The sequence below is a fragment of the Podarcis raffonei genome, chromosome 14 (genome assembly GCF_027172205.1).
Source record: "Podarcis raffonei isolate rPodRaf1 chromosome 14, rPodRaf1.pri, whole genome shotgun sequence".
Classification (NCBI taxonomy): domain Eukaryota; kingdom Metazoa; phylum Chordata; class Lepidosauria; order Squamata; family Lacertidae; genus Podarcis; species Podarcis raffonei.
The window spans coordinates 19736764-19763939 of record NC_070615.1 but is presented as its reverse complement, the minus strand read 5'-3'; the positions used below and the strand labels follow the sequence as shown (position 1 = coordinate 19763939).

Genomic DNA, 27176 nt, shown 5'->3' with positions numbered 1-27176 from the left:
GATATGACAGGACTCTTCTGAGGATTACTGTTCTAATGAATGCAAAGCACTTCGAATACTCTAACACTCTATATACATGTTATTATTATTATTATGAACAGCTGAAGGACAAGAAACTACTTTGAAACTCATCCAGGAATGCAAAATAGGCCTGGGGAATGTGGGTTTTTGCAATACAGAGAGTGCATTTAAAACAAGATTTGGCATAGTTCCTGAACCCCACTCCCTCTGCCCCAGCCCAACACTCACATACAATTTGAGCGCAAATGTTAGGTACTGTCCAAGGTGGAAAACCTCCTTTGTTCGTTATTGGATGCATTGGGCTGCATCCAAAGCTCTCTTGTGCTAGTGGACAGGTGTGTTTTAATGTCACGCAACAGAGGAAGCCCAATGCAACAGTTGTGCTGGCGGAACTCGTTGTGAAACAGGTTTGCACAATTCGTTGTGTAACAAAGTTGCCCACAACATGTTCCATGTTCTCTGGTGCAGGGAGAGAGATCAGGACCCTACTGTGCTTTAGAAATGCACTTCCAAACAGCAAATGAATAACTTTATGGAAGTAGAATGATAACAGTGCTTGCAAACATACAGACACACCCATAGACATACAAGTTAACTTTAGTAGCTACAGTAACTATGGATTGCTTACAGCATTCCCTGTCCACTCTTGTGCTAGTGGGTGTGAGAACGTTAACGTTGCACAACAGAGGAATCCTGTGCAATTGCTGCACTAGCAGAAACTCATTACACAACAGATTGCAAATCTCTTGTGTGACTATGTTACTAGCCACCTGCTTATGGATTCTCTTGTACAACATTTCACCACAGGGGAAAAAATACCACTAAGTGACTTTAGCTTAGTGCTACATTGGATGCAAACCTGTCTATTCATCACACACCCAGCCATTATGCACAACACCTTATCAAATATAAGAAGACAGGTCTCAGTCCTGAGGAGTTTACAATTTCAATTTGCAACAGAGAGAGGGAAGGGAGAATTATATGTCTGAGTCCACTCAATGGTCCCCAATGCTAGTCCTACTCAGAACAAAGCTATGGACGTTAGTGGACGTGACCTGCTTCTTGGAATTCTTTTGACATGTGGCTCAAGAGATTCAAGACTGGGGAACCTGGAATCTCAGTACTGTGGTGTACAGTTGCCAAATTTTCCATGCCTCTCTCCCTGAAACCCAACCACCATCACTGTGTGGACTGATTCCAGTTCACGTCAGTGCCTTTACAAAACCAGCCAGCTTCATTAATGTCCAATTCAAATTGAAGTCATCCAAATGGGCCCTGGCAATATATATTTTTTCAGCCTTCAAAATGCTACAAGTTGTGCTGGTGTATAAAATATACATAAGAAGACTAAGGGAATATCAACGCCCACACACAGCAGAATGTGAATTTTAAACATTTGTTTTCTCTAACAATTACAATTTTTAAGCTTAAAGGCCCAAAGGGTCTAGATAGGAAAAGAGAGAGAGAATGAACTTGAAGATGAATTAGAAATTGTGCAAAGTTCTACTCCAAAATGAACTTTATTCATGTTTGCTTAACCTGGCAATTGTGGGAGCTTCTTCCAGGTGCAGTTCAGAGATTTTTGAACTAATTCAACTGACTCCATTAAATTGAACGTGTTCATTCCAAGCACTGCCGCAGTTGCAGAGTGTTTAATTAACATATGCCACAGCAGCATCACTCTTCCTGTTAACTAGTCACAGTTCAGGAATGACTGCTCTGAGCTGAAGGACAGAGGGAAGTGAGATGTACGAGTCTGCAGATCGCACGCTGTCCGAACTCCACTCATATTTGTCTTCCTCTGGAGGTATGTGTGTGCGGTCGGGGAGCAGGGACAACTCACTCCCAAAGAAGACAAATGTGGCAGCCCACGTCTCTGCTCTGGCATCATTTCCCTTCCCCTTCCCATGAGAGAGAGTTAAAAAAACCCCAAACCAAACACGTTATGGAGATTATTAGAAAACCTTCTGTCAAAAAGGGTTTTGCCAACGCCATTGCTCTGGTTTATTGCCTGCCCGCAAAGTGACAGTTATATACTAGTGCCTGTGTGGGAAAGCGGAGGGGGGGATGTTGCGGGAGCCCCTATAAAATGCTCTAATTCACTGTTTGCTGTCTTGGCAACTGTTTACAATTATTACACACAGAGCAATAATGTTCCTTTCCAGCTGATTATTTAAGGAGCATCAGCGGCAGCTCTTGAGGCTCCCAATGGCACATCTGGGCATTGCGTTCCACAGTTCATTTCCAGTTCATTGTCTAACCCCACCTGAGCTGTCGCAAAGCGGGATGGCTCAAGGGCTTGGTAACTGGATGCTGAACTTTTTATTTCTAGGTCAGTAGTTAAAATTCTGCCCAGATCAGTACAAATGTAGTTTCTTACTCCCCTCTCTCCACATACACTTCCTTTCCTTTCCTTTCTTTTTTGCCTGCTGGCTGTTTCGTGTCCTTTGTGACATGGGAAAGTGAAAAATAGAAAGAGAAAAGCATTGATGTGTGTGCGCATGTGTGTGCGTGTGTGTGGGTGCTGGTTCCTAATGCAGAAGGTCACAAGCAACCAGAACTTTATCTGATTTCCTCAGTTTCTCTGGAGTCACGGGGGCCTAGCCCTAGTAGATAGCAGAGTTTAAAAGGCTGCACAACAAATTATTCCAATGCAGCTGTTGCACTAGGGGAAACTTTGTGTGTGTGTGAAACAGCTAATTTTTGGTGTGCAACACCTGATACCATTGCACAGCACTCTTTGGTAATGTACCTGTGTTCCCCCCTGCACAACAGCTGATTCTTGTTGTGCAATCTGTTGTCAACACTCTTTGGTAATGCGCTTGTGTTTTTCCTTGTGCAACAATATTCCACTTCAACTTGGTGCTACATTGCAGTGGGTTGTATCCAGCTAATTTCTACCCACAGTAGACCCATTGAAATTACTGGACCCAAGGTAGTCCTGTCCATTGATTTCAATGGGTTTACTCTGATTATGCCTCTCTATACCAGTTGTTTGAAATCACAGGTGGGTAGCTTGTAGGCTTCCCACAGACACCTGGTCAGCCACTGTGAGAACAGAATGCTGGACAAGGTGGTCCCATGGCTTGAACTAGCAGGCTTGTCTTGGGCTCTTAGATTCTCTTGATCTGGATAGTCCTTCTAGATCAGAAGTGCACTACTGTAGACTGCTGCCTTCCACAAGTTGGAGGATGCCCAAAATTACAGCAGAGGAGGGAGGAGTTACTGTGCAAGTCCACACTGTCCCCTTGCATCTTTCATTTAACCTGCAAAGAGCACTCGTGTTTTCCTTGATCTGCAAACTGATCTTCTATAGTCCTTAGCTTCTCTACTTTGTTGACTTTGTAAACTAGGGCTGTATATGGGCCCCTCCATCCAATTCAAGGCCCAGTCTGGAGAACCAGTGTGGTGTAATGGTTAAGAGCTGTAGACTCGTAATCTGGTGAACTGGGTTCGCATTTCTGCTCCTCCACATGCAGCTGCTGGGTGACGTTGGGCCAGTCACACTTCTCTGAAGTCTCTCAGCCCCACTCACCTCACAGAGTGTTTGTTGTGGGGGAGGAAGGGAAAGGAGAATGTTAGCCGCTTTGAGACTCCTTCGGGTAGTGATAAAGCAGGATATCAAATCCAAACTCTTCTTCTTCTTCTGCTGCTGCTTTGGAGTGGCCCCAATCTGACCCGGGATGATCTACCCTGAACCAATTCAGTGACCTTGCACAGGCATGTGGTCAGAAGTGGGGCAGAGAAGAATATGTGCCTCTACTTCTCTCCTCCATCCTCCTTGAAGGTCAGTTAGCAAGGATGCCTGCCGAATCTTTAGAATACTCTCTGAAGAGTATTCCACAGCATGGGACTGGTGACATTAAATACCTGTAATTAAATACCTGTAATTCTGTCAAAAAACGAGATCAGACTAACCTGATCTCGCTTTTTGACAGAATTACAAGCCTGGTAGATGAAGGGAACGCAGTGGATGTAGCCTACCTTGATTTCAGCAAGGCATTTGACAAGGTGCCCCATGATATTCTTGTAAAGAAGCTGGTAAAATGCGGTCTTGACTATGCTACCACTCAGTGGATTTGTAACTGGCTGACTGACCGAACCCAAAGGGTGCTCATCAATGGTTCCTCTTCATCCTGGAGAAGAGTGACTACTGGGGTGCCACAGGGTTCTGTCTTGGGCCCGGTCTTATTCAACATCTTTATCAACGACTTGGATGATGGACTCAAGGGCATCCTGATCAAATTTGCAGATGACACCAAACTGGGAGGGGTGGCTAACACCCCAGAGGACAGACAGGATCATACTTCAAAACGACCTTGACAGATTAGAGAACTGGGCCAAAACAAACAAGATGAATTTTAACAGGGAGAAATGTAAAGTATTGCACTTGGGGGGGAAAATATGAGAGGCACAAATACAAGATGGGTGACACCTGGCTTGAGAGCAGTACATGTGAAAAGGATCTAGGAGTCTTGGTTGACCACAAACTTGACATGAGCCAACAGTGTGACACGGCAGCTAAAAAAGCCAATGCAATTCTGGGCTGCATCAATAGGAGTATAGCATCTAGATCAAGGGAAGTAATAGTGCCACTGTATTCTGCTCTGGTCAGACCTCACCTGGAGCACTGTGTCCAGTTCTGGGCACCACAGTTCAAGAAGGACACTGACAAACTGGAATGTGTCCAGAGGAGGGCAACCAAAATGGTCAAAGGCCTGGAAACGATGCCTTATGAGGAACGGCTAAGGGAGCTGGGCATGTTTAGCCTGGAGAAGAGGAGGTTAAGGGGTGATATGATAGCCATGTTCAAATATATAAAAGGATGTCACATAGAGGAGGGAGAAAGGTTGTTTTCTGCTGCTCCAGAGAAGCGGACACGGAGCAATGGATCCAAACTACAAGAAAGAAGATTCCACCTAAACATTAGGAAGAACTTCCTGACAGTAAGAGCTGTTCGACAGTGGAATTTGCTGCCAAGGAGTGTGGTGGAGTCTCCTTCTTTGGAGGTATTTAAGCAGAGGCTTGACAACCATATGTCAGGAGTGCTCTGATTGTGTATCCTGCTTGGCAGGGGGTTGGACTCGATGGCCCTTGTGGTCTCTTCCAACTCTATGATTCTATGACTTCCAGTTGATTATATATATCTAGGATGATGTAGAGTTGATCTAATGAGGGCTTCTGATGAAGAGAAGGGTCATTGCTCAGTAGTACACCACATGCTTTGCAGGGAAAGGTTCCAGATTCAACTGCTGCTCTCTCCAGGTAGGGAAAGGCTTCTGCTTCTGAAACCATGGAGAGCAGATGCCCTTCTTGAGCATGTGGGCTTCCCAGAGGCATCTGGTTGACCACTATGGGAAATGGGATAGATGTTTGATCTGACCCAACAGGGATCTTTGGTGAACTCAGATGGACCATTCATTGGACCCTATTATAGGGTAATGTTCCTTTGGGGGGAACAAATGGCAGCTATCAGCTGATGGATGCTGGGGGAGGAATGCTGCTGGTGTAATGCCTTCAATTCCACCCACCCCTCTCCCCACAAAAAGAAAAACAATTGTCAGGGGTTTGAGGGACCCTTTTCATTGCTCCTTTCACAGGCGAAAATCCAAGTTGAAAGTTCACAGATGAGAACTTCTGGTTCAGCACTAGCCACAGTGTGGCAGTTCTCACGTCACAAATAAGACTGAGCTTTTGTGCTGTTGATTTCTGTCATCAAATACAAGCCAGGATATGTCTGTCTCTCTGTGTGTGTTTGTTTGTGTGTGTGTGTTTTGCATTTGTTGCCTTTCTTTCCATTCCCATGCTACAAAATCTGGATAATGATAGCAATAGTTTCTGCCTTCTGGTCTTGCTAATTTGGCTGAAGAAGGGAGATGTGGGGGATAATTCAATAACATTTGTAAAGCACTTTGAACATGAAAAACAATGTGCGCAGTAAGTGATGATGATAGCAACAATAATAATTATGATGATTATTAATTAACTGGTGGTGCCAGCTGTGCTGGAAACAGTGCAAAGTGTTTGAAGGAGAAATAGCTTGCTTTAGGGTTTGACTATTATAAAGTGACTCAAAAGCACAGCGAATTGAGTCTGCATGCTAATAGCATTGTGATTTGGATTAATATCCTCTTTCTTAATGTTGGTGCTCTTTTTTTCCTTTGGCTTTGCAAAGGCTGTTGAGTTTAGGGAACTTATTAGGGCTGGAAGTAAGTTCTGAAGAACTCAATAGGTCTTGCTTGCAATCACAAGCTCAGGCTGTGTCAGAGGCTAATTGCTTAAGAATGTGTGATCCATTGTTATGGTTTGGGTGTCTGACTAGGACAGGGACTCAGATTCTAGTTTGGTCATCAACTGCAGTGGGTGACTTTGGCAAAGTTGCTTGCTCTCAGACTTAATGTGGATCACACACAGTTAATGTGAGGAAGGGGAGAAAATGGTTCATTCCATCTATGCTATCCTATGCATTTAACTGTAAACCAGGGGAAGCTTAAGCCTTTTTCCAAAAGGCCTCCTCTGCGCATTAGCATAGGAGGGAGTAACGTACCTCTCACTCCACCCGTAACATGGCATGCTTCACCCCATCTCTTCAGCACAACATCTGCTGCGGGGGAGATAATAATAATAATAATAATAATAATAATAATAATAATAATAATAATAAATTTTATTTATACCCTGCCCTCCCTTGCCAGAGGGCGGCTAACACCAGTAAAATTACAGTAAAAATATATGTGTGTGAACAGTTGCATGTAAGCAGCATCCCCAATCACACAAGGCTCTTGATCATATGGACCCTTGTAGGATCCACTTTGCAGTCATTAAACTGAGTGTGCAGAGGCAAAAGTGGGCAGGGCAATGAATGCAAATGGTGCATTTGTACAGCAGGCTGGTTTTTACACACCCACACACAACCCCCCCCCCATCCCACACACCTTCTGTCCTCTTGCAGGCAAGCAAGAAGCATGAACAGAGCTTAAGGACATATTCCAATCAGGCAAAATCACTCAAGGAGGATGTGAAGCAGGGCTTCTGGGGAGGTGTGGTCTGGTGAAAGTTCTGAGGGCCAGACAGAGAGGCATTGTCTCTATAGTCATGAGGTTCTCTACCTGTAATCTTTTCTGAGACTGGTCTTTTTCAATGGAGATTTTAGGGATGAAGAATGACACCTTCTGCATGCAGAACAGATGGTTTGTCATTGAACTACAGCCTCTGCATAAGTAATTGTTTTTCAGTAGGTTTAATGTAACATGTAATTTGGTTCTAAAGCGTTTCTTCCATTTCAATGGGACTAACAGCTCCATGCTATGCTATCTACACAGACATAAATCATATTAAGTTCAAAGAGGCTTAATCCTAGGTGAGAGGATGTAGGATTGCAGCCAAAAGAGTTAAGACCCATTCAGCTAACCCAGGCACAAGCTAACTCAGCCCTCCAGATGTCCTGGGACTACAACTCCTATCATCCCTGACCACTGGTCCTGTTAGCTAGGGATGATGGGAGTTGTAGTCCCAAAACATCTGGAGGGCCGAGTTTGCCTATGCCTGAACTAACCCAATGAGACTTACTTCAGAGTAAGTCTTTCATCTTGTTATTTACTTCAGAGTAGACATGCATAAAATCATACTGTAAGTCATCACTAACTTTAGCTAAATTGGAGTCAGTGTGAGAATGTATTTTTCTTCTTCTCTGACCTAGTTTCTCCCTACCTCCCGAGACAGATGGCGGGGAATGCTTCTGTGCATGTGCAAAGTAATACTATGGTAGCAAAATCAGAGCTCACATTTCTAGAATTTGGAAGGCAGCTTCTGAGTTAAGGGTGCAATGTCCAGAACAGCTTTCCCCAATCTGGTGCCCTCTGGGTATTTTGGGCTACAGCTCCCATCATCCCTGTCCATTGGCCACACTGATTGGGGCTGATGGGAGTTGTAGTTCAAAACATCTGGCATGCAGCAGGTTGAGGAAGACTGCTCTGAAAGGAATCATAGAATGAAACAATTGTAGAGTTGGAAGGGACCCTGAGGATCATCTAGTCCAACCCCCTGCAATGCAGGGATATGTAGCTGTCCCTTACGGGGATCGAACCTGCAACCTTGGCATTATCAGCACCAGGCTCTAACCAACTGAACTATCAGCTTGATGTTGTTGTTGTTGCTGCTACATTTCCACCCATTTCATTCTTGTAAGTCAACAAATTATTTTATGTTTCATACAAAAGAAGCTATGATTAGGCCATGGGGTTTCAGGAGAATGATTATCTTGAGACTTTGCCCGACTGAATAAAAACAACACCAACACAAGGGAAATAAACAGTTTGTGTAAATTTCAGCAGCTGAAATTGCATCTTTCGGTCTCTTCCTTATATTTTGCATTTTAATACAATGCTGATAAGATATCTTTTTTAAAACAATAGGAGGGGGAGGGGTGTCACAGAGTCCTTCAGAATGGAAAGGATTAGCAACAGCATAATTGGTGCTAGGCAGGGGAAATTATTGTCTGAGATGTACTTGCGGATGCAATTTGGTGCGATGCGGTTGCTCTGAAATGCGTGAATTGGCTCTTCATCTCAGCCAATGGGAACTCTTTCACCATCACCCTTGAAGCTGGCTCTTAAAAAAAATGATACATTGCAAAAGACCAGGTGAGGACAGAGAAGGAACATCCGTTCTTAAGATTTGTATTTTCCTGGGGAGTGTGATATGTGTGTGTGTGTGTGTGTGTGTGTGTGTGCATGCGTGCATATGTTTAATCAGAATCAAGGCAGGGCTAAAGTTGTCGCAGACAGAAAGTGGCAGAAGCATAAGCACCCAGCCATGGTCAATCTGCAGGAACCACCCTTCCTTTGTTTAAACATTTGAAACATTTGCATTCCTGCTTTCTGCCTGGGTTGGCTTCCAGGTCAGGGTGGGGTGCAGAAATGTGCAAGGTCATCAGTGCCTCCACCAGCTGCAAACTTACCTGATGGCAGCAGGCCTAAGAAGCCATCTGCCATGGTAAATTTCCTACAATGCTGCTTAAAAAGGTAAAGGGACCCCTGACCGTTAGGTCCAATCGTGACCGACTCTGGGGTTGCGGCGCTCATCTCGCTTTATTGGCCGAGGGAGCCGGCGTACAGCTTCCGGGTCATGTGGCCAGCATGACTAAGCCGCTTCTGGCAAACCAGAGCAGCGCATGGAAACACCGTTTACCTTCCTGCTGGAGTGGTACCTATTTATCTATTTGCACTTAGACGTGCTTTCGAACTGCTAGGTTGGCAGGAGCAGGGACCGAGCAACAGGAGCTCACCCCATCACGGGGATTCGAACTGCCGACCTTCTGATCGGCAAGACCTAGGCTCTGTGGTTTAGACCACAGCGCCACCCGCATCTTGCTTTCAAAATTAGGGAAAGGGCTATAGCTCAGTGGTAGAGCATCAGGTTTGCATGCAGAAGGTCCCAGGTTCACTAGCATCTCCAAAGTAGAGCTAGATATGACCCCTCTCTGAAAACCTGGAGAGCCACTGCCAGTCAGTGTAGGAAGCACTGAGCTAGATGGACCCATGGTCTGAACTCAGTGTAAGGCAGCTAGCTTCCTATGATGCTAAACAGGGAGGCAATCCGAGGAGATGTTGTTACAGGTGAGTATTAGTACCAGAAACAGCTACATCTCCAGCCAGTACAAAGAGTCAGAACTAGGACCGGCAAAGGAAACCAGGACTCCTGTACCTTTGATTATTGTGTAGGAGAGGGGATTTCGATTAGTGCAGCTTGTCATGCAGTGGTGTGAGAAGCTGAACCTGCTGAAATCCCTTCTCCAGCGCTATTAAAAGTAATTCCATTGCCTTTCCATCTGGTCACCCTAATAGAAAAGTTAACAAGAACAAATGCTTTCCGCATACCCTGCTTCTCTCTCTCTCTCTCTCTCTCTCTCCGCCCCCTGGTTTCATTTTGAATATATGCAACAAGAGAATGCCTTTGAAGCTTGCTGCAAACTTTGCCTCTCCCATACACCAAACCTTTGGGAATGAAGCTCCTGGTTTTTGTGTTCTCAGATCAGGAGTAGGAATGGAAATTATTTGGCTCACAAGTAGGAATCACAAGTGGCTAGGGTGTTGTTGAGCTCAAGTCCTCCTTTTGACCCTCTCGTCGGCATCTGGTTGGTAATTGTGAGAACAGGGTGCTGGATTAGGTGTGATTTCCATCTGATTCATAGGGACGCGGGTGACGCTGTGGGTTAAACCACTGAGCCTCTTGGGCTTGCTCATCAGAAGGTCGGTGGTTCGAATCCCCGCAACGGGACAAGCTCCTGTTGCTCGGTCCCAGCTCCTGCCAACCTAGCAGTTCGAAAGCACGTCAAAGTGCAAATAGATAAATAGGTACCGCTGCGGCGGGAAGGTAAACGGAGTTTCTGTGTGCTGCTCTGGTTTCGCCAGAAGCGGCTTAGTCATGCTGGCCACATGACCCAGAAGCTGTACGCCGGCTCCCTTGGCCAATAAAGCGAGATGAGCGCCGCAACCCCAGAGTTGGTCACGACTGGACCTAATGGTCAGGGGTCCCTTTACCATCTGATTCAACGGGGCTCTCCTTATATCCCTAAGGACTACCACAACTCCATATGGGAAGGCCAATGCAGGAAACTGCCATATGCTAAGTCAGACTGTTGGCACATCTAGCTTAGGATTGCCTCTGAATATTAGTTGCTCGGAGTCACAAATGAGGAAAGTTGTTGTTGCACTCAGGTTCTGCTTGCAGGATACTCATAGGCATCTAGTTGACCAATAAGAAAACAGGATGGTGGACTAGGTGGCCACTGGCCTGATCCAACAGGTCTCTTCTTACATTCTTATTTTTAATATGAACTCACTAAATTGAATTCCCCAAACAAACACATGAACTGAAGCTAACTTTTGAATCTTGCACTTCTGTGTATTTTCCAGTGAAGTGACCAACCTAAGAGTGCATACAAAAATTAATATATTAGTTAAAAAAAACATACCAAGGTTGCATTATATTGGGGAAAACCGCTTGCAGAAATTCATATATTAGGCAAAATTACATACAAAAATACACATATTAGGAAAATGTGTGAGTAAATGCATATGGCTTTTTGTGCAAACTTGAAAAAAATGTTTTTGTTTTTGTTTAAATCACAAATTGGTGCCAAAATAGGGTAAATCTGACCTTACAACTGGAAAAACTGAGACTCTGAAATGTTAGTCACTAGTCAGGTTGCAGCCATCATAAGTCAGTTTCAAAAGCTCAGTGTTGCATTGAAATTCCTTGAATCTAAGAAATTAGACAGCGGCAAAATGAGACATGCAACAAAATATTGCAGTATGGAGTGATCCCTCGTCAGAATTTCAGCCACTCCATTCTATGCTTTCTATCCTTGTGATCACCCTGAACCTCTGCACTGTCTAACAGATAGTCACTGTTCCACGCCCTTTGAGCATGCTAAGTCATCATTGGGGTATTTCTGCCTCTGTCCTCCAGAGTCCTCTGGGCATGTGGATTCCTTCCGCTTATGTATGGCTGGTGCCATTTTTATTAGCTCAGGACTTGCACTTGGAGAATTGAAATTCCTATTAGTATACATGCAGGTCCTGCCATCAGAAAACTCATTATCTGAAATCCCTGTTATCCAAACATAAAGAATTATACCCAAACCTCGCCACATGAACAGCTGATTCAGATATCCAAACAGTTGGCATCCCCACACTTCTTTACTTGTTTGTGTTTGGCTGGTCGGCAGCTGTCATTTCAGGGAGAAAACATGGAGGGAGGGAGAGAGATCAGACAAATCAAGGAGCAGGAGAAATCAGTCAAACCCATTTTTCTTTTGTCTGAGTTTTGCTGATTGGCCACACCAGTTTCAGGCAGAAAGTGTGGAGGGAGAGAAGAAGAACAGACAAATCACAGCTTAGAAATGTTCCCATAGGAAATAGTAGACATAATCAGCTCATTATGTGAATGCTTGCCTAATGAACAATTTCCTGGGAATGCATTGTTTGGGTAGCAGGACCTGTATGTATATGATTCTCCTCTGCTACCCTATTGAGTCAGGCATTCCCTGCTGAAATATGAGAGGCCTCATCTGCAGTGGCATCCTGCCGGCCCTAGAAGACTCACTTCTTTACACAGGCATTCCCTTGATCTCTTGACCAGAGTCTCCTGCTTTGATTGCTGTTTTACTTGCTGTGTTATGTTAATGGGATTGTTTTATTGCTCATTTCAGTCATGGCCCTTTATATTTTAATGGGATTTATTCCACTGCATATTTTAATTACAGTGTATTTTTAGTTACCCTGTATTGTAACAGTGTTGTGCAATTGTTTGTTTGTTTTCTATTTTGTAAAATGCTTAGAAGCCTTCTGGGCATTAAGTGGTATATAAACAACAGCAGCAATAATGAGAATAACAGGTTATTCTCTCTCTCTATCCCCCTCTCTCCCTCCCTCCTTCCTTCCCTCCTTCTACCAGAAACCACTACCAAAATTGCACAGTGGCTACAGCTTCAGGAAAAACCCATGGGAAATCCTGTTACACACTTACTTTCAGCATTGTTTTCCCTCATAAGGAAGATGTCTGCTATCTGGCATACCATTATCCCTACACCTACTCTGCTATGATGGTAAAACTCTTTCCTCTGATGACTTTCCAGATTGGGGAATGGGGAAGAAATTTGTTTCAGTTTGCATTCTGGTATGTGGAAAGGCTCAGTGCTTCACTACATTTGGCCATGAGCTTCGCTCAGGCTCAGAGGCAGAGTGGAGGTGTTGTTTGCAGAGCCACACTTCCCCTCACTCCTGGAGCATTCAGGACAGAGGACGTGGTTTTGCGTGGCTTGTATAGATCAGAGGACATGTCTCCATGCAACCCTCACTGCTTCTACTCTGTAGGAGCCAGAGATTATATAATAAAGTAGTTTAAATTCAATTTAATAACTTATATACTGTTTAGTATAACAAAGTCTCTAAGCTGTTCGTGGCAATTGCAAGCAAAATCACAAGCCAAAAGTCTGTACATAATATTAAAATTCTACAAAATGCAATTGTCCTTTAATGCACTGCAAAATGCAGGGGGCCTTAAAATGACTAGACAGCCCCTCAGAGGAGGTGGGCTGATTAGAGGTATTTTTCCAGCCTTCATAAAAGAAGGCTTCAGCTTGCTGTTGAGGCAATAGTTCCCTGATATAGTTCTAGGAAGTGCTACTGTAGCTATAGGGAGCTCTCCAGGGTCCTGACCAGCTGGTCCTTTGCCATAGGACCATATAGGGAAGAAAACAATGTCTATATGTACGGTTGCAAATTAGTTTTGGCTATGTAATGAATGAGGGGAACAAGTCAATTGTGAGTGAGGGCAGTTCTTCTTGGATTTGCCATTGGTCTGTGGAAATCATGTAGTGAATGAGATGATGTTGTTCATCTGACTCCTCAGTCAGATTTGGCTATATGATGGTATTTCTTGGGGGGAAATAACAATTTAATTGGGTCTTGGGAGAGAGAGAGACTGCAAATAAGAGAGTCTGAATGCAAATTAACATTTCTCCAAGTACTACCAAACAATAATAAAAAAGTAGGTTTTTTTGGACAATGCTACAAATGTCCATGAAATATGGGGAATAGTTTCAGCACTACATTTAAAATAAATTGAAGGTGTATCTCCTGTGTGTACTAAGGTATGGAGAAACACTCATTTCCTGATTCTGGCCAAATCATGATTGCTAGGGACATTCCCCCCACCTCCTGCCCAGTGATGGCTTTGACCAGGTCAGCTAAAATAACTCACAACTTTCTCCCGGAGCTTCTAACTTTTTGTCATGGGAAAACAATTCCATTTTTGCAGACTGGATGATGAACAAAAACCCATTTCATGAATGTGCATCATTAGGTTTTATTTTCCAGCATATGTCCATGCAAAGTGTGTGTGTGTGTGTGTGTGTGTGTGTGTCTGTCCCTTCAGATCAGTAATGAATTCATAGTGATTTAGCAACTCAGGGGCTCAATTACCTGCACAATGCAGATGAAAAGATGATAAAATCCCATATGGAAACAGTGACTTGGAAACACTGATCATAATATAATGTGCATTTAATAACTGAAAGCATATTTATAGCACACCTCTGCGTACTGTGCAAAGGGACAGTATTCAATGCCACTGTTACTCTGAGTAATGAATGAGTGTATTTTACTCCAGGGTGATAGATGAAAATAGTTATTAATAGAGTCTTGCTGCAAACAAGAACATAAAAGTGGAACCTAGAGGGCCAACTTTGATTTCAAAAGCAATGATAACCGGGCAGAAGCAGGACCAATAAGAAAATGTTTTGGTACCATCAGGTACAGTGGAGTCACCCTGTGCTTGTTTTAATGCAGGGTGAAGGAGGTGAAGTGAAGGGAATTGGGTGTGAAACCAATCTCCAGTGTTGTTGTCCTTTAGTTGATTTATGAATTGCTTCCTATGCAGCATCTCAAAGCATCTTGTAATAACACATTAAAAACATATATAAAAGAATTGCATACTTAAAACAGTTAAAACAACTGCAAACATATGCATGTCTGCATATGTACAGTTTAAAACTATATACATTAAAAATAGATACCAACTGGTATAAATATCTCCACTTAAAAGGCTTATTGAAGGTCTTCAACAGGTGCTGAAGAGGAAATGGAGATGGCGTCTGTCTGGTGTGCAATGAGAGGGCAGGTGTTGCCACACTAAAGGTCCAATTCTGACACCATGAGGAACAGACTTCCTGATAAGGTAGTATCTGCAGGAGGCTTTCTCTTGCGGAGCTCAGGTATGGGGTGAGTCTGTAAGGGACAAGACAATCTGTTAATGCCAGCTTGCTGCATTGCTCTGTTGCCACTTCTTTTAACCCCTCCACCACTCAACCTTTGAAAAGCTGCAGTGAAGGGGATGCAAACACTGCAACCTTTCACTCAGCAGCACTTGAATTGGTAGGCTGTGTCCGGTTTGGCTCAGCTGCCTAATTCCTCAGTGCACAGAGACAGATTGCATTGTTGGGCAGGTAGATATTTGCATCTTTTATAGTATGTGTCACAATAGGCAGAGTGGACCCCCAGACCAGCTGTTTTGCACTGGCTGCAGCAGAAGGAACACAAGGTGTGAGACAGAGCTAAGATGCAAAAACAGGATTCAGGGTACAGTGGTACCTCGGGTTACATACGCTTCAGGTTACATACGCTTCAGGTTACGGACTCTGCTAACCCAGAAATAGTACCTCGGGTTAAGAACTTTGCTTCAGGATGAGAACAGAAATCGTGCTCCAGCAGTGCGGCAGCAGCAGGAGGCCCCATTAGCTAAAGTGGTGCTTCAGGTTAAGATCAGTTTCAGGTTAAGAATGGACCTGCGGAACGAATTAAAGACTTAACCCAAGGTACCACTGTGTTTACAAGGATGTGATGAAATGTAGACTGCCCAAAGATGAAGGTGATGAAGAGGAGGGCCAGGTCCCCAAAAAGAAGGTATTTTAATATATTCTGGGAAGTTTGAAAGTATGGAAATGAGACCCTTTATATAATTTGTGTCCTTACCATCCTGCATATTTCCTATCATTTAAGTGCTTTAAAAACACATAAACACTGACATGTCTAGTCTTCCCCCGCCCCAGCCCATTTTTCCAGCTGCACAGTTTTCCCCTAACTGCACATTTTGTGGTCCATTGCACATTAAAAGAACAACAACCCTGATTTGTGAGTGTCTAGGAGCATCTGACTGCTCATTTTTGCAAAGAGGGTGCTGGATGATAAGGATCCTTGATTTTATTTGGATGGACTTTTCACACGTCCTCCTGCTTTTGTCCCCCTCTCTCCAGTCTCACCTTGACATCTTGGAGCAAGCCAGGAATGCAAAGAAAGTCTTCTTCAGGAGGCAGACTCTGTGCCACACTCTGGGAGGAAACCCCTGTCCCCTGCTGACAATCACAGCCATGCCTGAGTCAGAAAGCAGCGATGATCTGGAGCAGTTCCGTAAGTCATGGATGCCTCTGAGTTAGTCCATTTCATTTGGTTTGTAGCCTTCCTCCATTTGGAAACTCAATGTGAGTGACAGTGTGCATTTAGCAGTCATATGCAATGAGTTAAAATGCAGCAGATGGAACCCTGGGCTGAACTGAGATTATCTGCCCAATTTTCACTGCTGTCGAGAAACACTCCCAGATTGGGCTGTGTTTTCTAATGTTTGTTTTTGGAAGTGCTGCTTACAAGGACTGTGGTGAAAACCTGAATAGGGATATTGCTCTTTCTAAAGGGAAGAACGGGATGCGGGTGGCGCTGTGGGTTAAACCACAGAGCCTAGGACTTGCTGATCGGAAGGTCGGTGGTTCGAATCCCCGCGATGGGGTGAGCTCCCGTTGCTCGGTCGCTGCTTCTGCCAACCTAGCAGTTCGAAAGCATGTCAAAGTGCAGGTAGATAAATAGGTACCGCTCTGGCAGGAAGGTAAACAGCATTTCGTGCACTGCTCTGGTTCGCCAGAAGCAGCTTAGTCATGCTGGCCACATGACCCGGAAGCTGTACGCCGGCTCCCTCGGCCAATAAAGCGAGATGATCGCCGCAACCCCAGAGTCAGCCACAACTGGACCTAATGTGGTCAGGGGTCCCCTTTACCCTTTACCTAAAGGGAAGAACTAGTTGAACTGGTTGTAACACCAAATAATGTCACTTGCTTCAGCAACTTGGCCAGAAATGGGCTGTGCACCCAGTTGCTTCAGGGACCAATGTATATTAAGTGTAGCCTGCTTGCTAGTTAAGGTGCCACTCAGACCTGGGGCATGCTCCAGGAATGATAACAACAGCGATGTTCTAAGTATGCAATCCACTTGATTTGCTGCATGAATTGTCAGGAAGAGACTGTACCATGTGGTGTGCTACAAGCTTGCCTCCGGGCAAGGCTGAATAATCATGTATTTACTTATTTCATCTGAGCAGCTTGGTTAATTATAGCTTTTGGGAGATACACCAAATTTCATTTCCCTGCCTCCTAGCTTTGATCAACCCCCATGCCTCACTCCCCTGGCTTTGCTTTGACAAGCCCTCTAATCTATGGGTCAGGGAGGAAGGGATAAGGGGGTCCATTGTTGCAATTTCATAAATGGCCAAGCTTTGGAAAAACACAGTAAATGTTTAAAAGCCTTTTTGTCACTGGTACAAATGGGAGTTCCCTTCATCACTTGTGGATAAGCCACATGGAAGGAAGATGTGGCTTTCAGCAAGGGTGTCATCTAGAACTTTGGAGACCCAGTCAGCAGAGGCAGTGGAGCAGAGCTGAAGACAGCTCTTCTTTCATTGCCCTCAGGTGGGCTTTTTGTTCTTTAGGTCCACAAGGAACTCTGCCACGTTCCCCTGCTGTTACTTCCTTTCAAAATCCATTGCAGTAAGGCAGGTGCCTTTGCAGTGTAATTTTCAGTTCCTGCTAAAACTTTTTTGTTTAGGAACGTGTACCTAGACACCACCACCACCATTAATAAATGTCTTTATTATCCACTCTTCACCAGCAAGTCCTGGGTCCCAATGTAATTTTTTCAATGCATATTTGCTTTTAAAATCACAAATTTTATTCATATTTTCGTGAATTTGAATCCCCCCCCAGTATTTTTTCTTATGAATATTTATACTGTTTTATGTAAACTACTTAGAGGTTTATGTTGATTAAATAGTATACAAATCTTCCATAATGGCAACATCTACAGTAATTTTGCTTTCCCAGAGAGCTGCCCCCTGCACCTCCCAAATCAGACATATACAATGTGGTTTCTCAAGACTAAATTGACTTACTTTATTTATTTCAAACATTTTTGTATGGGTTAATATTTCAAGAAAAGGTGGGTACTGGTTGTGAATCCGAGGCACCAGGTGTAAGCAATGAGAACATAAGAAAAGCTCTGATGGATCAGGCCAGAGGTCCATATAACCTGACATCCTGTTTAGGTTTGGGCAAATTGAGCAAGATGAGGTTATGTAGGGAAGGGCTGAGGCAAACTTAAGCACCCCGGACAGCTCCATCCCAGAGAGCCTCCATAAGCGCAAAACCCAAGTTTCAGCACCAGTCAACCTGAGACTGAGCTTTAAAAAGGAGCTGCAAGTCCGAGTAGTTAGCTGCACATTCAGTGAGTGGAACCTCCTCATTTAACAAACCTCAACATGCTTTAGCAGTTATCAGGTTTGATGCTGCAAGGGAGACTCTTTTTCCACTAGGGTGGGTGTGGAGCAAGGTAACTCCAGTGCCTTTGTCCAGAGTGGGATTGGCACAATGGGACCCTCTTGCACAAGTTCTTCCGTGTCAGTAGAAGCATCTGGTGCTGACCTTGAGGGCAATTCTCTTCCCCAGACCACATCCCTGACCTTATGCCCTGAAGATGGAGAGTACGGCCCCAGGGTCACATGAAAGGGAAAGTAGGCCAAGATAGGCAAGAGGTTGGGTTCCAAAGGAGGCCACAGGAAGATAACTCAGTGCAGAACTAGTTGTTGGGAATCACAAATGGGGAGAGGTCTGTTGCATTCAGGTCCTGCTTGCGGGTTTCCCATAGCCATTTAGTTGGCCACTGGATGTTGGATGTTGGTCTCTCATGGATCTTTGGTCTGATCCAGCAGAGGTCAGGTTCTAAAAGGATAAATAAGCAGGAGCAGGTCTTAGGCTAGACCAAGCTAGGCTTCAGAAGACTTAGAGAACTACTCTGGCTGATGACTTCCTCAAGCCTGAGGCACCAGTTATGTAAGGCTATGTCAGAGTTGGGGAAGCTGTGGCCCTCCAGATGCTGCTGGATTGCAAGCTCCCAGAGGGATGATGGGAGTTGTAGACCAGCAACATCTAGAAGACCAAAAGCTCCCCAGCCCAGACTTATAGATGTGATCAGGATGGTGCCATGGAGCAGCAAGAAGTGGGCCATCACTTTCCTATGAGCTGCCCTGGTGTTACAGAGAGTGAGACAACTGTCTCCTTCTCCCATACTGAGCCAGCTGCAGCTTTCCAGACAATGACGGGGAAATTCAGACCTGGGGAGGGCAACCATGGCCCTCCAGACTCTCCCTTCCCTGGCCCTGCTCAAGTTCCATTTCTGGCTGTAATGGAATAGATTTTTGCTGGCCTGGATAGAGAAAATGTGTGTGCACAGAAACCATTGACTTTTGCATGGCTGGTATGTAGCCTACTGTACAAGGGTAAGCGTTGCATTTGTTGCTCCTTTCATTTTGGTCTCTGGCCCCTCCCACCACTGCCATTTGGCCCCCAGAAGGTTGCTCACAAGGGATTGTGACCCTCAGGCTGCAAAAGGTTCCCCACCTCTGCTTTACAGGTGTCCTGTGATTTACAATTTCTGTCACAGGGCTGCTTGAGATTGCTGGCATTCCTTCTTGTCCCTTCCAGTAATTGCTTATTACTTATCAGTAATAGAACACGGGAAGGAGAGGCATAAGGAGCCACCCTAGTATTCATCTTCCATGCACAAATCTATTGAGACCTGCATGTTTTATACATTCCAGCACTCTCGTCCTTTTCTAATTCTAGAGATAACAGATCGGCTATTCAAGCTGCACGAACCTGCTTATTAAAATGTCGCTTCTCTTTGGAAGAGGGTTACAAGAAAGAGGGAGTCATCATAGAATTCACAGAGTCTCTCATTGCCTCTCAAATGCTCCTGTTCTAAATATGCAGAAGGCCCAAGGAAGCTGATTTGTGGCTGATTTCATCCCACTTATCACCCTCCTCCCATGATACCCCAAACACTCGTATGTTCCCCGCCCCCCGCCAACACTGCATATTCGTTTTGGAATATGTGGAAGCTAAGCGAGAGTCTATGATTGGCTCTTGCATTGTCAATGGAATTAAAGATTCCACCCAGGACAAACTGTGCTATGACAAGTGTAAGGTTTTATTATGTATTATGTTCAGGCTGCATCATACAGCTTAGAAACTGCACCAAGGGGAGAAATTAAACTGTCACAGCATTGGGCACTTAACGCCCATGTTAAGTAAGGACATTGAAGTGCTCACTGTGGTAGCTGATGGGGTTTGGAACTAAAGCTGAACTGACTCACATTTCTTCTTTTTTGGGGGGGAGCATTTTTGGCAGTGCCAAATAGCCTCCTCCCTTTTGGTAACCTTTTATGGAGCAGTCAAGTAATTTCGTTGTCCCTGAGAGGGGGCAATGACAATAAAGATATTATTATTATTATTATTATTATTATTATTATTATTATTATTAAAAGCACTTTGCAAAACCTCACATTCATTTACATTGCCTTTGCTTGCCCACACTTGCCATCACTTGCCTCATTGTCTTCCTACTCTTGCTGGCATTCCTCTAGGAGGTCGTTGGAGAAAGGGAAAGCAATGGCCATGGTGGGATCCCTCTGTGCAGAGAGTATCCTATGGTTTTATGTATGTGTTTGTGTGTGTATACGTGCCTGTAGAATTCTTACCTGCCTACGTGTACACCAGAAAAGTTGTGTGTCAGGTGCTGTTGTGGTTGCTTGAGAGTAACCAGGCAGGACTCCGACCTGTCTTTTACAGGCTTTATTTTGGTGCAAACTATTTACAGTGAAGAGCGTCATAAGTTCACGTCTGGCTCAATCGCTAGCAGAATCCGGGAGTGGTCTGTTTTTGTACCTCCCCCAACATAAAAGTTTCATCACTCCCAGCCTTTTTCGCCCCTCCCTGGGCCTCAAACTACTGCGCATGATGGGCGATGGCAAGGGCGTGCTTCCCTCCTCTCTGGCTTGCTCAGGCGCGGTGTTAAGGCTCTTACTAGCCTCCTCTGGTCCTTGCACCTCTTCTTCACTGGAGGTGGGGCTTTCCTCCTCACCAGAAGAGGAATTGCTTTGCAAGATTTTTGGAGGCTCCCTGTAACACAACTGCCCCCCTCTCTCTTGCCTCTGAGCCGATGGCAGTTCCCTGACATTGTGCATATCATATTACAGTGGTACCTCAGTCTGCGAACAGTCCAGTCAATGAACGCTTTGGGGAACGACCTCCGCAAAACTGGAAGTAGGCGTTCTGGCCAGCAAACTTTCCCCCAGAAAGCAAACAGAATCCAACCGGGGGAAGAGCGCCTGTGGTGAGAAGCCCCATTAGGGAAAGCACGCCTTGGCTTGAGAACAGTTTCAGCTAATGAATGGACCTCCAGAATGAATTAAGTTCGCAAACAGAGGTACCACTGTACTTGTATTACATTTAGATACAATTTAATGCTAAAATAGACTTCTAAGTGGTTTACTGTTTATGGGAGCCAGTTACACAAATGTTAACACGCCCAACTAAAATACACAACAAATCAATCCCAGGAAAACATCTATGGCTGGCATCCGTCTGTCTCAGGAGGCAATGGAGAAGTGTGCCTTTGGGGGAGAGAGACAGAGTTACAACACCTGCTGTGGCTGTAGTAGAGACCAATGCAGGAGAGACATTGAAACAGGAGGCTCAGGTTGAGAGATCAAGGGAATGCCTGTGTGAACAGGTGCACCTGCCAAAGCCAGCAGAGTGCCGATAAAGATGAGGCCTCCCATATTTCAGAGCGGACTGCATTCTGCAACACGGGTGCTACCAGTGAAGAAGTCTGTGTCATGGCAATTTGATAATCATCAGGCAGCACCAAAATTAACTGGGTTCCATTGTTGATCATAATGTCCTTATTGAGCAATTTCGTGTGTGTGTGTGTTTGTCTATTTTACCTGCTGTAAAATTGGTAAACTTTTATATATCAGTATAATTCCATTATCAAGCGCCACAGGATATGACTTGGTCCCCAAGTCGTTAGCTTGGCTCACTTTTCTGTGTGTATTGTGAGTTCTCTGCCCTAGAGGTGCAGTCTGGGGAGAAGCCCTGGGTGTGTGTGTGTGTGCTTATTGGCTCCAACCGCCAGTAGCATGGAACCCCTAGAAGTTTACCCTAAAGGGAATGTAGCCTTAGAGCTGAAAAAAGGACTTCCACTTCTGTCTTACAGCATGCCACTGTGTAGTCAGATGGAGTGGCATGACATTGTTACTCAGGTGATTATAAACCTACCTCTCCACCTCCCTGAAGAAACTGGAGTCACCAGAGGCAGGTGGCTGATTTAACTTCCTGTCCCAGTGGGCTCCCCCTAAGCCCATTTAGCGTCTCCCATAAAAGTAAATGACTGCCATTTATTCCATTAACTCACAGTGATGGGAAGAGCTTTGCCTGTTGATTATCAGCCCTATCAGGCAGCTGTTGAAGTCCCAAGAGCCCTGCCAGAAAGAAACGGATGGCAAACTTAAATCCAGGCTTTGTGTATTTGGAAGGGAGCCTTGTTGATTGCAACAAAGTCAATTTCAAAGGAATGGTGCTTAAGGTATACAGCCTCCATGTAAGCAAAATCATTGCCTTTTGTAATGTGTCATTGATGAGGCCATTGTTACCTTGCCTGGTTGACAGGGGAGTGTTGTGAAGCAGCACTAGAGCTGAGCGAAAATTTCTCAGATGACATTCCCTCCCCCTCGAGAACAATTTTTTCTTTTTCAGACCAACATCTTCCCCTCAAAAGAAGGCAATTTCACAGATCCTCCCTGTCTGAATATTCTCCACCACTTTTTGTCTGTGTGTGGCACCCACAATAACACTGGTTCTGGGGCATTGTGGAGTGTGCAAAATGATGGACAGACTGTGGTTGTAGCAGCAGCAAAAGCAAATAAAACCTCAGGGAAGGAAGGGAGTATCTGTACTTTCTGCTATGATGAGTTCCATCCCTGGGAAAGTTTTGGGGAACTTCTCCTCTCCTTGGATAAATTTGGTGAAATGGTCCACCCACTTCAATTTCTCTACCTATAAATAGTGTAGAGAGGCCCATCTGTGCATAGCTCTAGGCCAGGTAGAGGAGATCCTCAGGCCTTGGGGCTGAATGTGACTCTCACCAGGCCATGCATCTCCCCAGCTTTGCTCCATGCTCTCTTTGAGCACTTTTGCCTGGTTTGAATGTATCCTTGAACTGTGGTCATGCCTCTTGCTGGCCTGGATGAAGGATGCAGAGCTGTGGTGTGTGTGTGTGTGTGTGTGTAGAAACCTCTGTCCTTTGGTGACTGGAATGTATGTACCCTGCTGTAGAAAGGTAAGAGTCACTTAAAACCATAGAATCATAGAATTGTAGCGTTGGAAGGGACCAGTGTTAGAAACAGAGATATGAAAACTAGGAGCTAAATGGCACCTTAAACCTAGGTAATGGGTGCCGCAGCAGAGTGTCTAGGCGTGCTTTTTATATCACAAGAATACAAAGCTGAAAATGAACCGCAGCTAAAATCTTATGTTCATTTTTCACATGGTCTAGTCCTCATCTGAAGACCGCAAAAAACAAAGCCATACTTCTCCTGCTCGCCTCACCCTAATATTCTTATGAGGGTTCCTTCTCCAGTCATCAGAGAGTAGCTGGAAATGGGGAGGCAGAAAATGGAAGTGGGGAGGTCTTCCTTTCCTTCCAGCAGTGGCAGTTTTAATCTGAAATCTTAGGCGTGGTACTGCACCCAGAGCTCAGAAACTGCTCGCATTAATGAAATTCCCTGTTGCAAAACACGCCCAGAACAATGGGAGCTTTGAATGCTGGAAAGGACCCCGATGGTCATCTAGTCCAAACCCTTCCAATGCAGGAATCTCAACCAGATCATACATAGCACAGACTTTTGCTTCAGGGTCTACCCATTTTTTTGCCGCTGGCCCCACCCTCATTGATGGGTGGCCCCTGGAAGGTTTCCCATGAGGGGATGTGGCCCTTGGGCTGAGAAACATCCCTCACCCAAGCTTTAAGCACTTATCTGGAAGGTTAGCCTCCTCCACCTGTCAGTTCCACTGTGTGGGATATGAGCTGTGAGGCCCTCACTGAAGGACGTCATGTCACATTGGTAAAGGCATAGGAGCTGCTAGCTCTGCAAAATCTGTTAGCTCTCCACTGACAGCCACATAATAAGCTGTTGGTTGATCTGTCATTATTTTTTTTAAAAAAAACAGGGGTCTATCCCCCCCACTTTAAAAAATGAAATACAATTTCCCTACGTCCCTCCTAATTAAGAACAGCAAGGAAGGGCTGAGATGGCCACTTTTTCAGGGTGTTGTGAACTGACGATTGTGTGTGGGGAAAATGTACACAGTTTAATTAAGCACATTGATTAAATCAATACGATTCAAACAGCTTAGCGCTCCAATCAGCTTAATCTCATTAAATGTAATTCGGGCCTCGATAATTGATTAATAATGCATTATGGTTTATGAATTATTGACTCCCGAGTTATTATAACTGTGCCTGCTCCCTGCATGACAGGCACGGCTGCATGTTAATTACAAAGAGCTCACGCTCTGTCCTCCCCCTCTCTTTTCAATAACTTTTTCGGAGGAAAGAGATGACGTATCTGATAGCAAAACAGGAACTTAATTAGATTACGGCCTTGTCGCAGTTGCGCTCCCCTGAAGGCACATGATCTTGTCAGTTTGGGCTCAGGAGCTGGGGAGCTATGAGGTTGTATCCAACTAAGTTTTACCCATAGGAGATGCTTTGAAATTAATGGCTATGTATTAATATCAATGGGACTCCTCTGAGTATGGCTAATGCTGGATACAACCCATAGGCCAGGAATGGGGCACTTGTGTTACAAGTCCTTAATGCTGCTCAAAAGCACAGTCCTAGCCATGTTTACTTTAAAGCAAGTCCCACTTGTTTCAATGGGGTTTGCTCCCAGGTTTGTGCATATAGGATTGCAGCCTTGCTATACAACTTCCCCCCAAAATAGGAGTGGGTTAGCTGTGAACTGTTACGAAGCTAGACCAGCTCTTGAAATAAATATTTGTGATGCAGTGCAGTGATGCTATTGTGCTAGGACTCACTTTCATGATTCTCCGAGTGGGTGGGAATCCATCTAATTTCCCAGCTGGAATGGCCTTCGAATACCCTCTGCATGCTGTGCTTCCAATCACCCATGTTTGTCTGGTAGAGCAATGAAATATGGTCCTTGGGAGGCAATGAACTCCTCCTTCTCTTCTAAATGGTAAAAGAGAGCCTTGAGCTGTTACTGGGCCTCTGATATCCAGCTCAAACTGTGACATGGGGGAGGGGGGAGAGGGCATATTTCACCGAGTCCTGCATTTCCCCAGATTTGGTAGTAAATTCCAGTCACTCTCCCGCTGCTGGAGAGGCATGCTTGAAAAGGTCAAATGTTGTTGTAGTGTTTAAAAAGAGCCAGGCAGGCTTTTGAGCTACTCTAAACTGACTCTTCCTGTGCCAAGAGGCAGCTCTATTAAAGGAGGGCATCGTTTAAGGACGATCGCAGATGTGGGATGGCATCAGGAACAAAACGGAATGCACATGCAATGGCAGGCACCTGGAGCTCAGGGCTTGCCCAGTTTTGGACATTTTGATGACTTGCAAGCAAAATGCTCATCCAACGGCAGGATGTGGATGGAAACGAGACCCTAAAGTTGAGCTCTAGTTCAGCCGCTGGGTGCATATCAATGCATAGAACAGGTGTGAGGAAATTTTGGCCCTCCAGATGTGACTGAACCAGCCACAGCAAGTATGGTCAATGACTAGGGATGATGGGAGTGGTAGTTTAGCAGCATCAGGAAAGTCAAAGGCCAAGTAGACTATGAGGTGCACTGATCAGTTAACTGTCTGATCAGAGAAGGAACTGAAGACTCCCCTTGCAGCCTTCATCAAATTAGCTAAATCTGTGTTACTCTTACCTTTCTACAGCTGCCTATGGTGTGTGTGTGTGTGTGTGGACACACACTCTGTCCAGGCAAGCAAGAGGCACCCATCACATTTCGAGCACAATTTCCTGCCTTGCAAAAGCGCTCTAGGAGGGAATGGTTCTTTCCCTTGCAGGTCCTTGATTTTAATAAAGTTTTGTCCTTTAACCCCACATCATGTAGAGATGTAGGGGAAATTCTGTTCAGTTCGCATTTAGAGGTGAACCTACCCAATTCACATTTTCCAAAACAATACGTGAACTGAAGCGCAGCCATCTTTCAAAATCCGCAGCCCTCTGAATTTTGCAACACTGTTCTCCAACCAAATAGTGTGTGGAATTATGCATATGCAGGTGGTAATGTGTCCATAAAACGAGATGTGTTTCTGAGAATAGCATGCAAAAAACACAGTCACATTAGGGGAAATTTCTTTGGGGGGGGGAAGTGCATATTGGGCAAAATTTCATATCAAATTGGGTATATTAGGAGAAATTACAACTAAAATGCTGGTGAGTTTTCCTAAAGAATTCTCCTGTTTTTCTGCAAACTAGTGTGGAAATGCAGAGGACCGAAGTTGAGATTGGAAGAAAAATGAGAAAGTGAGAAACCTGAAATTTCAGATTCACCCATCCCTAGTCTTGCATGCTCATTTCCCATGTGAGGATACAGGGGTTGTTATAAAGGTGGCCTCTTGCCTCTTGCCTTGGTCTGTTTTGCCCAAGAAGCACCCTCAGAATTCACTCTGAGTATCATTTTAGTCAAAATCCAGAGGCGAGAACTCTATAAACTAATGCTCTAAATGGGCACAGTTACTGCCAGCTTCTTTCTCTGGAGTTTCTCTTTCCCCTTGCAGCAATCTTCATGCTATGTATCCCAGGAGCAGCCTCAAAAGCCTCTACCCCAGAAGGAGTGCTTTATGTCTGTTTTCATTCTAGTCACAATACTGCACTTCTCACCTGGAAAAGAGCTCTGGATATTCATTATCTGCCACACCGCGATTATATTCCCATTGTTGTAGTCCTGGAACAGGCACACACACACAGCGCAAAGACAGAGGTGGGGGGTGGAGAGGTATAATGGCTCAGCCATTGTTTTCTAATAACTGAACAAGAGCTTGCTTCTCTCCCCCACCTCTGTTCCTAATAGCTATTATAAGAGCATCCTTTTGTCCTCCCACCTAATCTTCCCTGAAACAAAATGTGCATGTGTCATGTGAACGTTAAAATGGCTATTGGTCGGGGGGGGGGAGGAATCTGGGCTCAGATCTTAGAGGAGCATAGATGCTAATGGTGTAAATTATCCCGGGCAAATGTACGAATCGGCCCAATATGTTTGGCACCCTGCCCCGCCATGTACAGAACCTGCTTGGGTTGACAATCAGCTCTTATTTCCAAATGGGCACCCCCCTCCATTGCACCTGAGAACAGCAGACTGGCTTAAAAGGTGCAGAGCAAGCTAGTTTAGGAAACTCAGG

At 44.8% G+C, this 27176-nt stretch overlaps 1 protein-coding gene across 1 annotated transcript in view; it reads left to right on the top strand.

Moving 5' to 3' along the window:
- The window catches only part of AGBL1 (AGBL carboxypeptidase 1), a 414373-nt gene that overhangs the window by 99962 nt on the left and 287235 nt on the right, over positions 1-27176 (top strand). Inside the window, exons 16-17 of the mRNA XM_053364617.1 lie at positions 12481-12631; positions 15839-15992. Coding sequence (XP_053220592.1) covers positions 12481-12631; positions 15839-15992 — 305 coding nt within the window. The remainder of the gene's footprint in view (positions 1-12480; positions 12632-15838; positions 15993-27176) is intronic.